Genomic DNA, 15,701 nt, shown 5'->3' with positions numbered 1-15,701 from the left:
TTAGATATCTGTCAAGTTCAGATTTAGCATCTAAATCACGTCAAGTTGACTGCAAATAAATATTTAGGATATCATCTTCATCCTCTTCATTAATCATTGCATCTTGATTACTTTGAGATTCATCTTCTTTGCCTTGGTAGTGATTATAAAGGGAATTCAAGAAAGTAGAAAATTTTTACTTGAGTTCTCCTCCCTTTTCAACACCAAATGACTCATCCAAAATCCAATTTACAAAATCCAACTTGTGACATGGATCAAGCATAATTGCAATTAACAACAACATGTGAATGACATTTGGTGTTCCCCAATACTTATCATATTTCCTTTTCATCTTGGACGCCATTAATCTTATGCTCAAATCAGTATTTTCACAATGCAACTTCATTTTTCTTCCGATGCTAAAGACTTTTTTCATGTATTTAATACTAGTGACATACAAACTCCTAGAAATGTGCAATGTAGCATTATAGAATATTTTCAAGAATGGTAAAATTCACTCCGCATAAGTCCAATCATCATTTGTAGGCACACCATAAGATTTGCTCAGCTCATTAATATATTTATCATCTTGCAACTCAAGCAAATCAAACGCCGCTCGAAGCTTCAATGCTGCCTCCAATATTAAATATGTCGAATTCCACCGAGTTTGGACATCCAAAGAAACAAGCCCTTTATAATTGATGCCCTCCCACTTAATGCATGCTTTGAAGCTTTCACTTCTCATAGGAGATGACTTGACATATTTTACTGCATTAAAAATTCTCGTAATTGAATCATCAATCTCTTTCAAGCCATCTTTCACTATCAAATTTAGGATATGAGCACAACAACGCATATGAAGATAGCCCCCTTCAAAACCAGACTATTCCATGCATTTAATCTCTTTTTCAAGTATAAAATTGCACCATCATTAGAAGTTGCGTTATCAACCGTTACAGTAAAAACTTGATGCAATTTCCAAGCATCCAAACAACCTTCAATAGCTCTACCAAGTACATCTCCTGAATGACCCTCAACCTGACAAAAATTCAATATCCTCTTTTGCAACTTCCAATCATTGTCAATAAAGTATGCCGCTAGAGACATATAAGTCAATTTTTGACTCAACGTCATCCAAGTGTCAGTTGTAAGGCACACTTTTTGACAATGATAAGAGAGATAACTTTGTAACTTCATTTTCTCTATATCATAAAGAGAAAGTATATCACGTGCCAATATAGTATGCAAAGGAATTTTAAACTTAGGCTGCAAGCTATGGAAAAGCCTTCGAAACACATTTCTTTCTACAAATTGAAAAGCTATCTCTTCAGTCACAAACATCTTAGTGAGGATACTTCGAGATACTGCTTGGTCAAACTTTGTAACACTCGGTGAGGATATAGGACCACTTGTTCCCCCTTCTATGCTTTGTCTCTTGCTCTGTTCGTTGTTTGAGTCAAAGCATCGCTTCCAATGTTTCCGCATAGCACTTGTTCTCCCCGCATATTTTATTTGACTGTTGCAGTTTTACATCTCACATACTTCTCTATCCCTTCGATTGGAATGAAATGTTCCCATATTTCTAATCAATTCTTATGCCCAGAAGATCCACTAGGTTGAGGAGGAAATGAGGGATTAGCAGGAGCAGCAGGATTTGAATGCTCTTTTCTCTCAGACATTTTTAATATGAGCAATAAACCTAATTATAAATTAAATAACTAATTAAACAAAACCAATAAATCGACTTTGCTTAATACTTGTTCATACAAAAGACACATGTGACATCTAGTCTACTTTAATAGAAAATGGCACATATTTTTTTTTGAAATTTAATGCATTATGAAATCAAGCCACTTTTATTGAGGAAAAATGCTATGGCAATCATAAAGGCCACTTCATTTAAAAATACACTTTGTTAATTCTAAACTTGTACATCCTCAACCAATGTAAACAACTAAATAACATTTTAAAAAAATAAATAAATAAATAAAAATGACACAAACCATGAAGTAATAAATACATCATTACATGCTAACACTAACAGGGTTACTTAGACCTAGTTTGTAAAGTCACTAATATAGGAATACATATACATATATGGCAGACATGTTTGGAACTTACTTTTTCTTCAACAGTGCTCTCTTTAGAAAATAGAGAAACACCTCCAAAAATTGAAAGCCGCAGGAACCAGCTTGCAAGTCAACAATGCAAGGGCATTCTAGAGCTCTCTGAGCTTTCACCTCATCTAGTCTACAACAACATCAACAATAAGCAAATTTAAGAGTACTAGCAGTGAATGAATTAAAGTGTAAATTGATCACTATTAAAGTGAATAATTATCCAAAGTAAGTTAGTAACCAATGTGGTTCAACACACTTAAATATTTTACAGTATCCAAGAATCCAAATTGAACCTATGCTTAATTAATGTTCCATTGAATTAATATCTCAATTATTAGATATTCTCCTTACTTCAGAACTCAGATTAACAAGTATATAAGTCTAAAACCGTCTCTATCAATCACTAATTCGTTTATATACATTTATATAAGTTTAAAAAATAAACTAACATGGGTGATGATGGGTTTGAATTCTACTGCATCTACCTTACATATTTTCAAATTAAATTAAAATAAAAAATGGCATATATAACACAAAATAAACAACCATTATTGAACAAAATAAAAAGTGGCATATATAACACAAAATCGGGAGGCATATAACAAAATCGCGAGGCATATAACTGATGACAAGTCATCTTATGCTAGCTTTTCAAGTATTTTTCACTTGTTTCATTAGGTTTTATGCACTTTCTTTCATTGTACTTAAGTGGTTTGGAGTGGAATTGCATGGTTTTGTTGAATCAATAAACCATCCTTTAATTGACACTAAATCATGAGGTTTAAGCTAAAATTAATTGGTTTTTAAATGATTTATAAACTTTGTGAATTTGGTGATACTTTGATTGGTTGTTTTGATTACTTGTAGGTGAAGAAAAGAAGAAAACAAGATAGCGTGGCCTAAGAAGCGTGGCCCAAGGAAGAGAAAAGTGTGGCGCAACAAAGGAAAGAAAGCATAGCGTTCTCTCAAAGAGCTTAGTGCTCTCCATAAGAGCGCTACTCAAGGGACCAAGGCCAAGCAAAGGGAAAGCTACGCTCTCCTTGTGAACCGAGCGCTACACAATAACAAGGAAGCAAGGCAAAATTGCTAAAAGCTCGGTTGGTGCCAAGAGCTTTATCGGGGGCCTTCCAAAAATAAATTCAAGGAAAAAGTTTGCTAGTGAAGGCCACAAGGTTCGAACTCATGAGCAAGGGGATTAAGGGAAGCGCTACCCTTGCAAGGAAATAAGCCAAAATTGGCTGAAGTGCATTCCCTGGGATTCGAACCATGCACATCACGGAAGCAAGGAAGGAGGCGTTGCTTTATTGCACAAAGGAAAAGGGCCAGCAATGCTTCCCCAAGGATTCAAACTTAAGCTCACACTAGAGACAAGGAGGAAGCTGCGCTCATGCCAAGAACTGAGCACTCTCCCTTGTCTTGCCAAGCCTTGTCACGCACCAACATTGACACGGCCAGGGAGCACCAATGCTGCGCTCATGCCATGAACCGAGCCTTTCCCTGGGAGTGGCACCCATGGGCCAAAAATTCAACCAAAATTCCATTTAAAATCAATTCTTCACCAAATTAAAAAGCCCACTCCAAATTCTAAAATCCAAAAATCGGAAGTGTATAAATAGAAGCTAGTTTGTTTTAGAGGGAACCTTTTACCTTCTTTTAGAATTTTCACTTTGGAATTTTTTGAGTTTTACTTTCATTTTGGATCTCTGAGTTTATTTTGGGAATTGGGAAGGAGAATTGATTTCTCTTCTTCCTTGTTCTTACTTCTGCACTCTCTACTCTTTGTTTTGAATTTTGGATTGAGAATTGAAGGAATTCTGTTTCATTCTTGATCTGAGATCTCTCTTGTTTACTTTATGCATAATTTCAAAGAATGTGGTTTGGATCCAAGTTCTCTTTACTACTTTCATCTTCTATTTCTTCTGCAAGTGATTTCTACTTCTTTTGCAATTGTTCTTTCTTGGATCAAGGAAGGAATTGAGATCTAGACTTGTTCTCTAGTCTCATCCAATCCCTGAGATCTTCAACTTTCCTTTAGCTATTGCAATTGAGCTACATTTTACTTTCTGTTTGGTTCCTCAAGTAACTCTTCTTTTCTGTTTAGATCTGCTGCATCTTAATTCATCCTTTACTTTTCTGTTGAATGCCATTTACTTTTTCTTTCTTAATTTCTGAAATTCCAGCTCCCAAATCCTTTTATGATTCAAGCAATTTACATTTCTTGCACTTTAAGATTACGCTCTTTACATTTCTTGCAATCTAAGTTTCTGCAATTTACATTACTTGCACTTTAAGATTCAGCTTCTTTATTTCCTTTGCTCTTTAATTTACTGTCAATTTCCCCTCTCCCTTTAAAATTCAGGCAATTTAGCTTCTATTGAAAACAAATCACTTAATTCAACACTTGTTTGCTTGACTAAATCAACCACCTAACTAAAATTTTTCAATCCTTCAATCCTGTGGGATCGACTTCATTCATGTGAGTTATTATTACTTGATGCGACCCGGTCCACTTGCTGGTGAGTTTTGTATTGGATCGTTTTCCACACATCAAGTTTTTGGCGCCGTTGCCAGGGATTGATTAGATTGACAATGATTAAGTAAGGTGGTGGTCTAGATTAAGCACTTTTTCTTTTTGTTTTTTTTTTACTAAGCACATTAACTGTTTGAATTTTTGCTTAAGCTAACACTAACTTCACTCTAGTAGTAGAGTGAATTGTTTTTGTTTTTGGTTTTGTGTTTATTTCTTGGTGGTATGACAGAAGCAAGGAAAGAAGTCTCTACCTTTGGAAACCTCTGAAGAAGAGTACAAAAAAATTGGAGGAGAACCCAACAAATCCACCAGTGGGAGTGGCCAACAACAATGGTCAACCACAAAGGAGAGTATTGGCTTCATATACATTTGCTAATCCAAGGCATTGTGGGAGTAGCACCCTTACCCCAAATGTCAATGCAAATAACTTTGAATTGAAGTCCCAACTCATCACATTGGTACAGAATAATTGCTGATATGGAGGAAGTCCAATAGAAGATCTAAATCAGCATCTCTCTACCTTCTTGAGAATTTGTGATACAGTGAAGTCCAATGGTGTGCATCCAAAAACATACAAATTGCTGCTGTTCCCATTTTCATTGAGGGAAAAGGCTGCTCAATGGCTTGAAGCCTTCCCTCAAGGAAGCATCACTAGCTGGGAGGATTTAGTGAGTAAATTCCTAGCCAAGTTCTACCCACCTCAAAGGATCATCAAGCTCAAGACAGAGGTCCAAACCTTCACACAAATGGATGCAGAATCTCTCTATGAGGCTTGGGAGAGATACAAGGCCCTGATTAGAAAATGTCCCCCTGAAATGTTCAATGAATGGGACATCCTTCAAAACTTCTATGAAGGATTGACTCTGAAGGCTCAGGAAGCACTAGATCACTCACCAGGAGGCTCATTGCAATTAATGAAGACAGCAGAGGAAGCCCAAAACCTCATTGATATGGTGGCAAACAATCAATACTTCTTTGCTCATCAAAGGCAACGCCAACCATCACAAAGGAAAGGAGTGCTAGAGTTGGAAGGAGTGGACACAATCCTAGCTCAACACAAGGTGATGCAGCAGCAAATCCAGCAACAATTTGAGCAAATGGCTAAGAAAATTGATAGCCTCCAAGTTGCAGCAGTGAATACAAGCCAACCATCACCCACATGGGGGCAAAATGAAGAAAACCAAGAAGATCAACAACAGGAACAAATTCAATATATGCACAACCAAGGCTCAGGCCAAAATGAAATTTATGGTGACACCTACAATCCCTCCTGGAAGAACCATCCAAATCTCAGATGGGGAGATAACCATAATCAAAACCAGCAGCCATGGCAAAGAAATTTAAACCAAAACAACTCAAGAAACAACCAGAACTACAACCAGCAAAACACTAACCCCAATCCATATAGAAAATCCCAAAACAACTACCCAAACTCCAGGTACTATCCACCCAATAACCCAACCACTAACTAAAATAGCTACCATCAACCTTCAACACCCCACAACCAGCCACAAACATCACAAGACACTCAAAGGATCTCCAACTTGGAGATATTGATGGAAAAGATGATGAAGCACCAAGAGATAATGATAGAGAAACTCATGAAAAATCAAGAGATGGTAAGACAAGATCAGGAAGCAGCAAGGAAAGATCAAGCCATAACAAGTAAAAACCAAGGAGCTTCAACTAGAAATCTTGAGATGCATATGGAACAAATAGCTAAACAAATTGCAGAGATGGGTGAGAAGCAACCAAATGCATCCCCTAGTGCCACTCAAAACCACCCAAGGGACAAAGGAAAAGCTACAAAGTGGGAGGAGTGCAAAGCAATCATAGTGGGAAGTGAGAAGACTGGGGAGAAGGAAGCCATCAATCAAAAAGAACGCAACAGACAAGTTCCACAAGAAGAGACAGAAGAGAGAAGTGAAGAGGATAGAAAGACCAAGAATTCAAAAAGCTCAAAGAGAGATAAGGACATCCTTGAAACACAACTACAAGAGAAGAAGGAAGAGGTGAAGCCATATATCCCCAAACTTCCATACCCCCAGAGATTCAAAAAAGAAAATGAGGATAAGCAATACTCAAAATTCCTGTACATATTTAAGACACTCAGCATCAATATTCCTTTCTTAGAAGCACTTGAACAGATGCCATTATATGCCAAATTTACGAAAGAAGTGCTGACAAAGAAAAAGTCCCTAAAAGAAGGACAAATGGTTGAGATGACAATGGAATGCAGTGCTATTTTCCAAAGAGAGTTGCCAGAAAAGAAAGATGATCCTGGGAGTTTTTATATACCTTGCACCATAGGAAACATAACAATTGAGAAGTCATTCTGTGATCTTGGCACAAGCATAAACTTGATGCCTTTGTCTCTAATGAGGAAACTCCAAATTTTCGAGCTGAAATCCACACGAATACTTCTTCAAATGGCTGACAAGTCCATTCAACAAGCATTTGGAGTTATAGAGAATGTGCTGGTAAAGGTGGAAAAATTCCTTCTCCTAGCTGATTTTGTCATCCTGGATATGGAGAAAGTCCCTAACACTCCCATCATCCTGGGGAGGCCTTTCCTGGCTACGGGCAGAGCATTGATAGATGTTGAAAAAGGGAAATTGTTGCTGAGAGTGCATGATGAGCACCTAGCATTCCATATTTTTAAAACCCTGCATGAGCCACTCAAGAAGAAGATTGTATGAAGGATAAGGCTAGAGATCAAAGCTTGAATGAGGCATTCAATGAGTTAACTCCAATACTTCTAAATCCATGCTTGGAAGAAGTAGAGATGGTGCAACAGACCAAAGAACTCAAGGAGGACTTAGATCCAAAACCCCCAGATGAGAACGTCAACACCCCAGTAAAGAACCACCAAAGCATGAATTATCTTCTGAGAAGGAAAAGAAGAAGAGGCCAAAAGGGTGGAGAAACAAGAAAATCCCCACTGAAGGCTTCTCACCAGGGGATAAAGTGATGATAAATACCCAACCAATGAAGGTGTGTCCACAATTATCTGAGTACTATACTGTGAACCAGATCCTTTCACTTGAACACCTAGAGGTCATCAAAGAGGAGACCGAAAAGAAGTTCACAGTAAGAGGAGAAAAGCTAAGGCACTATGATTTTCAGCCTCCATGATCAAAGAACAAGATGTCAAGCTAGTGACATTAAAAGAGCACTTGTTGGGAGGCAACCCAACCAAAGGTAGTTTTTTTTCCCAACTATTTCAATAAACAAGGCTGAGTAAGTTTACCTGTATTGCAAGGAGCTAAGTTTGGTGTTGCACACCAAAACAATCTAAGGGAGAATGAAAGATGCTAAGTTTGGTATTCCACAAAAAATTTCATTGAAAAACATATTTTCACCTTCTGCATAAAGGATAGATAGCTCCAAGCAATCAGAGAAACTATTTAACCAGTGTCTATTTTCTAGTTTTTAGTTCTATTACCTTTAGCAAAGACAAAAGGGTCTCACATATGGTTAATTTGCTGCATGAGAAGCATTGGCAAGGGACTAAGTTTGGTGTTCACACACCAAAGTAAGTTTAAAAGCCCACAAATAAGCTTTGTGTACTAACCAGTTGCCTAAAGGGCTTGAACAGCAAGTAACTTTTGAGGATTATGCAGGAAAATATCCAACAATTAAAGACAATCTGCATTATGACTCAAAAGGGACACAACGGAAGGAAGAATGAAAAGCTGCAACCCAACAAGTTGTATTTGTATTTAATCCCTGTTGCTGAGGAATATTTTAAATTGGGAGTCCCTATATGTCTGGCTAAAGTGTTCATCTAGTTGCAAGTGAAAATGTTTGCTGAGAAACACAAGTGATTTGCATAATTTTGTCATCCTTCATTAGTTTGGAATTTGTTTTGTTCCCTGCTGCTTGAATAAAAGAAAAAATGCTTGATTTAGAAAAGTGATTGTTCAATTTTGCAGAAGTTAGGATGAAAGTTAGTGGTGGTATTTGTTTGATCCAATTGTTAGCCCATATAATAAATGCTGCATAATGACATGTTCCTTAAAGTGTGAACTAGTTTGCTGCTATAAAGTCTGCTATAAACGAAAGTCTCTTGAGAATGAATCAAAACAAAAAGAAAAAGAAAGAGAAAAGCTAAGAATTGGCAAAGAAATAAACAATAAGGCTAGACACCAATAGCTTGGACCCTAGGACACATGCCTGTGGTGTTTTTGTACTAGGATATGCTTGGACAAGTAGGTTCTGAGGAGTATTTTGAAACTTGGCCACTTAGATCAACTGATTTGGGATTGCCAACCAAAAGTCCACAATCAAGAGCAACCTAGTTACAAAACATCTAGTGATCCAAAGAGATGCTGGACATCAATGATCCTAGGATAAAAATGTGAGCCATGTGTCTGTGGTGAAGAAATGTTGAGCAAAATTAAGCCAAAAGGCTGCTGCAACATTTGCCACCAAGCCTTCAATGAGTAATAAGCTCTCTAACCAATATAAAGAAGGAAAAGCTAGCAAGGGAAGTAAGCAAAAAGTAAAACACTGTAGCAGCAACCTTAGTGAACCTTTGAGGAAACATTGCTTATATAGCAGCAAGTAATAAATGAGCTATCATTGTCTGCATAAAACCCCATGAACCAAGTTCAACTATCTGCTAAATAAGGACATTCACACTTCTCTATTTCATTTTCTGTTATGATTAGTGCTTGCTTGGGGACAAGCAAGGTTTAAGTTTGGTGTTGTGATGACAAGTCATCTTATGCTAGCTTTTCAAGAATTTTTCACTTATTTCATTAGGTTTTATGCACTTTCTTTCATTGTAAGTAAGTGGTTTGGAGTGGAATTGCATGGTTTTTTGAATCAATCAACCATCCTTTAATTGACACTAAATCATGAGGTTTAAGCTAAAATTAATTGGTTTTTAAATGATTTATAAACTTTGTGAATTTGGTGATACTTTGATTTGTTGTTTTGATTACTTGTAGGTGAAGAAAAGAAGAAAACAAGAAAGCGTGGCCTAAGAAGCATGGCCCAAGGAAGAGAAAAGTGTGGCGCAACAAAGAAAAGAAAGCATAGCGCTCTCTCAAAGAGCTTAGTGCTCTCCATAAGAGTGCTACTCAAGGGACCAAGGCCGAGCAAAGGGAAAGCTACGCTCTCCTTGTGAACCGAGTGCTACACAATAACAAGGAAGCAAGGCAAAATTGCTCAAAGCTTGGTTGGTGCCAAGAGCTTTATTGGGGGCCTTCCAAAAATAAATTCAAGAAAAAAAGTTTGCTAGTGAAGACCACAAGGTTTGAACTCATGAGCAAGGGGATTAAGGGAAGCGCTACCCTTGAAAGGAAATAAGCCAAAATTGGCTGAAGTGCATTCCCTGGGATTCGAACCATGCACATCACGGAAGCAAGGAAAGAGGCGTTGCTTTGTTGCACAAAGGAAAAGGGCCAGCAATGCTTCCCCAAGGATTCGAACTTGAGCTCACACTAGAGACAAGGAAGCTCCGCTCATGCCATGAACCGAGCGCTCTCCCTTGTCTTGCCAAGCCTTGTCACACACCAACATTGACACGGCCAGGGAGCACCAATGCTGCACTCATGCCTTGAACCGAGCCTTTCCCTGGGAGTGGCACCCATGGGCCAAAAATTCAACCAAAATTCCATTTAAAATCAATTCTTCACCAAATTAAAAAGCCCACTCCAAATTCTAAAATCCAAAAATAGGAAGTGTATAAATAGAAGCTAGTTTGTTTTAGAGGGAACCTTTTACCTTATTTTAGAATTTTCACTTTGGAATTTTTAGAGTTTTAATTTCATTTTGGATCTCTGAGTTTATTTTGGGAATTGGGAAGGAGAATTGATTTCTCTTCTTCCTTGTTCTTACTTCTGCACTCTCTACTCTTTGTTTTGAATCTTGGATTGAGAATTGAAGGAATTATGTTTCATTCTTGATCTGAGATCTCTCTTGTTTACTTTCTGCATAATTTCAAAGAATTGTGGTTTGGATCCAAGTTCTCTTTACTACTTTCATCTTCTATTTCTTCTGCAAGTGATTTCTACTTCTTTTGCAATTGTTCTTTGTTGGATCAAGGAAGGAATTGAGATATAGACTTGTTCTCTAGTCTCATCCAACCCCTGAGATCTTCAACTTTCCTTTAGCTATTGCAATTGAGCTACATTTTACTTTCTGTTTGGTTCCTCAAGTAACTCTTCTTTTCTGTTTAGATCTGCTGCATCTTAATTCATCCTTTACTTTTCTGTTGAATGCCATTTACTTTCTCTTGCTTAATTTCTGAAATCCTAGCTCCCAAATCCTTTTATGATTCAAGCAATTTACATTTCTTGCACTTTAAGATTCAGCTCTTTACATTTCTTGCAATCTAAGTTTCTGCAATTTACATTACTTGCACTTTAAGATTCAGCTTCTTTATTTCCTTTGCTCTTTAATTTACTGTCAATTTCCTCTCTCCCTTTAAATTTCAGGCAATTTAGCTTCTGTTGAAAACAAATCACTCAATTTAACCCTTGTTTGCTTGACTAAATCAACCACCTAACTAAAATTGCTTAATCCTTCAATCCCTATTGGATCGACCTCACTCATGTGAGTTATTATTACTTGATGCGACCCGGTCCACTTGCCGGTGAGTTTTGTGTTGGATCGTTTTTCACACATCAATAACATAGCAATCAATTAGTTTAAATATGAACTATACTAAAAATGAACTTTATCCCGTTTCAGACGATGTATCATTCTTAGCTATCTGAAAATAATGTAGAAATGGTGAAACAAATATTCTTCATTTAAAAAATAATCTATCCATTTAACTATTTTCAGTCATAAAAGGATTATTAAAGTTTATTTTCTTTTAACTTCAAGAGAAACATAATTAACAGATAATTGTTTGACTTGGCTTGGTATTCTCTTTCATTGTTTTGTTATGTAATTATCATAGGTGAGTTATGTTTCTTCTTGAAGTTAATGATCTGCCATGGAAGTACGCCAAATACTTGAAACTTAAAAGTTATATCTATATACTGAATTTTGTTAAAATTGCTCATAATCTTACTATGACAGAATAAGAACAAGCCAAACAAACAATAACGTTAAAACTTAGAGCAACTGAAACTAAGCTGTAGGGAAATCAAAATTGAAAGATTGTCAAATTGGTCTTTTGTGAGTTGGGTTTTGATGAACAAGCTCAGAATCTTACGATAATCTTTTACTAAAAGCCATCCATTTTGCTTCCGTTTCCTCCAACTCCCAAACACAAAATTCTTGAATCAATGGAGATAAACATATATCATAAAATACTAAAATGTCATGAACCTAAACATACCAAAATAAAATCAAAATGCCAGAATCCAAAAAAACAAAAAAGCTGCAATAATTAAATTAAATAGAAATGGGTAACTATAAAAATGGCTTACTAATTGACTATGTAAAAAAGTATTGTCTCCCCTACTTCCAATCATAGTAAAACATAAGAGAAAAGAGATTACCTACTGTGTTAGATGGCAGCAGCAGGAGTTGGTAGCGGTAGTGATGATGGCGGTGGTGGGTTGGTGATGATTGAGATTTGCTCGATGGTCTAGAATTTCTCTTATAGAATTAAGAACTTCGTTGTAAGCATAGCTCCAAACCAACAAATAATTCTCACATAAAAAATTTGGTTGTCACAAAGAACAAACCCCAAATAAGAATTAACCGAAGTATTTAAATCTCGGGTCGTCTCACAAGGAATTGCAATGAAGTGGTCAATTATTGGCTATGAAGAACAAGGGAGTTTGATTGATAAAGTGGCAATAAAGTAAATGACAAGAAAGGTAAATCAAGCAAGTATTTAAAGAAGACAAGTAATAAAGTGAAGCAATTAATAAAGAGAGACATTCATGGCAAGAATTGAGAACATAGGCTTTCTATCCTAGTCATACAATGATTAATTCATCTTATTTAGTCAACTCCAACAAACGGAAGAAGGTATCATGTCATCTTCACATAGGGAGAATGTCAAACAAGACTAGTTAATCATGTCACAATAATAAACAAGAATTTATCCTATTACATCATCCCCGATGATGGAAGAAGGTATCATATTATCTTCACACTCGAAGAAAGTCTAATGCAACTAGCTAATCTTAATCCAAATGTCCTAATCAACTCACTAAGTGAATTAGCAAGAGATTAGAGTTAATGGAAACAATACTAGCTAACAACTCTAGATCACCAACATGAGTTGGGTATTCATGACTCAAGATTGCCTAATTACTCTTTCCAAGCCAAGAATGCTCAAAATCTACTCTAAGGTCCAACCAAGCATTTTGTCAAACACTTGGTGGGTGTATAAGGAAAGCATAGTAAAAGTGCAAGAATAATAAATCTACCAACTACCAATTGCAAGAAAAGTAAATCAACAACTCAAATCAACAATAAAAGAACATCAATCATGAAATTGCATCAAAGTAAATCCAAATCCAACATAAGTTCATCATCATAAAAGAGGCATAAAAGTAAAATTAACAAGAAAATTGAGAGAATGAAGTAGTAGAAGCAAGAATTCATAAAGGAAATAAGATGAAAACATGAAAATTGACCTAGATCTAAGATGGAAATATCCCTAAGAACCCTAATTCTAGAGAGAAGAGGGAGCTTCTCTCTCTAGAAACTAAACTGCATGATGCTAAGCTACAAACAATTGCTCCCCCTTTGCTCAATCTTCAATTCTGCATGAAATACCCTCAGAAACAAGTTTGATTTGGGCCTGGACAGCTCAGAAATTGCCCCTAGCATTTTTCCTTTAAGTGAGTCACGTGCGAGATTCGATGCGTACGCGTGGGTCATGCGTGCGCGTCGCTTGGCAATTTTCCTATCCACGTGTACGCGTCATGTGCGCGTACGTGTCGCCATGCAACTTCACTTCCACGCGTGCGCATCTGCTGCGCGTGCGCGTGGATTGATGTACTTCAAATCCTTGTTTCCTCATGCATTCTCCATTTTGTATGCTTTTCTCTTCATTTCTTCCATCCAATACTTGCCTTATGAACATGAAATCACTCATCAAACACATCAAGGCATCGAATGGAATTAAAGTGAATTAAAATCACCAATTTAAGCACAATTTAAGCATATTTTTACACTTAAGCACAATTTAAGGGAGAATTACAAAACCATGCTATTTCATTGAATAAATATGGGAAAAGGTGATAAAATTCCCTAAAATAAGCACAAGATAAACCACAAAATTGGGGTTTATCAAACCTCCCCACACTTAAACTAAGCATGTCCTCATGCTAAAATTAAGAGAGAAGCAAAAGGTATCATCATTTATTCAATGCAAACTAACTACATGCAACCTATCTATATGCAATCTATCTACATGAATGCATCTACTTGGTCAAAACAAATCAATTTCCAAGAATACATGTACAAGTACAAGGGCTAAAGCAATAGAAATCAAAGCAAACCCACAATTGAATTTAATCATTGAAATATTTAACGGACTTGCAAGAAAAGAGATTATCATGGGTGGAAACATGTAATTGAGCGATCGAACCCTCACCGGATGTGTATCCGCTCTAGTCGCTCAAGTGTATGGGGTTGATTCACTCAATTCTCCCCTAATCATGCTTTCCAAGATTTGTTTTTCATCTAATAATCAACAATTATTTCATGCATGCAAACAAATATAATGAGGACTTTCCCATAGGTTGTAATGGGGCTAGGGTCAAGGTAAGATGCATATGGTCAAGTGAGCTAGAATTTGAATCTTTGATGAGCTTAAACTTCCCACCTAACCTATGACAACCTATACAATTCTAAACAAACCTAACTACCAATTCTTCACTTTTCCACACACTAATGCATTTTTTTTATCACCACACATATGCATTGATTCTTATTGGACTTTGAATCTTAGGGCATTTTGTCCCCTTTTTATTATTTTTTTTTCAAACTAAAATATACACAAGAACATAAATGCATATGGTTTACACATGATTAATACATGAGTATGTACCCAATTCTCATGATTTTCAGAAAAATACAAACACACTTTTATCTCTACCCAATGTTCCCAACTCTTCCAAAATCAAATGATGAACACTCTCACTAGCCTAAGCTAATTAAAGATCCAAACAAGGGACATTTATTGTTTTCCACTTAGGCTTGTAATGTGCTACAATTAAGAACAAATGGGTTAAGCATAGGCTCAAAGTTGGCTAACAATGTAAGATAAAAGGTAGGCTATATGGGTAAGTGAGCTATTTGAAACAATGGCCTCAATCATATAAATGCATGTATACACAAAATAATGGACATAAAGAATTAAACAAATCAAGGATTACAATCATAGAAAGAGAATAATGCACACAAGAGTGAAGATAAGTGGTTATATATGATGTAACCACACAATTAAGGCTCAAAACTCACATGCTTGTGTTCTTAGCTCAAAACATGATCCACAAAGTGTATAATTCAAGCAAGTTCTAAAAAAAATTTCATCATTTAACTAAGCTTATTATATAGATATGCAAAATAAGAAAATGCAACTAAAAATCCTACAAGACCTAAGAATGGAATGCAAAAGTATTGGGATTCGAAACTTGTTACCCAAAAGCGCCGAATGGTCGGACGACCTCCCCACACCTAAAAGTTTGTACTGTCCTCGGTACACTCAAAGATGAGCAAGGGGGTACGGCGACTCTCCGAGTTGCCACCTTCAGCTGGTAGGTTAACTGGTTGCTGCGTGTTCTTCCTCCCGCTTCCATTTTTGCTTATGGTGCGTCAATCATGAAAAACAAAATAAACATCGTAAGATGAGAAAATACAAAAGCAAGGAAGCATGAATTGTTGGAATAAGGTAAATCACTAGAACGAAGTAAGTGACCCAATGTGTGACATTAATGAACCGGGTGTGTGGGTTCTAAGATGCATGCGGTCTAGAACACACACTAGCATAAAAAGAACTATGTCACAATTACACCAAAAAGGAACATGCATTTCACTCATCCTAGTATGCTTGAGATGCTTTAAACTTGCAGTTAAGACAACCAAACAAGCAATAAAGAAGCATGAAAGCATTCAAGCCAAAGACATAAGGATGCATATGATCA

The 15,701-nt window shown here is 36.6% G+C and overlaps 1 protein-coding gene across 1 annotated transcript; it reads right to left on the bottom strand.

Annotated features, from left to right (window-relative positions):
• Nucleotides 1-493: 493 nt before the first annotated feature.
• LOC148564316 (zinc finger BED domain-containing protein RICESLEEPER 2-like) lies at nt 494-1,464 on the bottom strand. Its single transcript, XM_088487022.1, has 2 exons — nt 906-1,464; nt 494-801 (listed from the first exon to the last, which is right to left on the bottom strand). Exons 1-2 carry the CDS (start codon nt 1,462-1,464, stop codon nt 494-496), a joined length of 867 nt encoding a protein of 288 aa, XP_088343148.1.
• Nucleotides 1,465-15,701: the final 14,237 nt, after the last annotated feature.

The sequence above is a fragment of the Arachis ipaensis genome, chromosome B5 (genome assembly GCF_059453495.1).
Source record: "Arachis ipaensis isolate K30076 ecotype BB chromosome B5, ASM5945349v1, whole genome shotgun sequence".
In the NCBI taxonomy this organism is placed as follows: Eukaryota; Viridiplantae; Streptophyta; class Magnoliopsida; order Fabales; family Fabaceae; genus Arachis; species Arachis ipaensis.
This window is presented reverse-complemented; position numbering and strand designations above follow the sequence as displayed.

Excerpts from the sequence above, each read along its gene's own strand:
- LOC148564316 (XM_088487022.1), bottom strand. The coding sequence starts at position 1,464 with ATGCGGAAACATTGGAAGCGATGCTTTGACTCAAACAACGAACAGAGC. Across the intron at positions 802-905 it reads TAACGCAACTTCTAATGATG|TGAAAGATGGCTTGAAAGAG; the intron begins GTGCAATTTTAT and ends TAAATTTGATAG.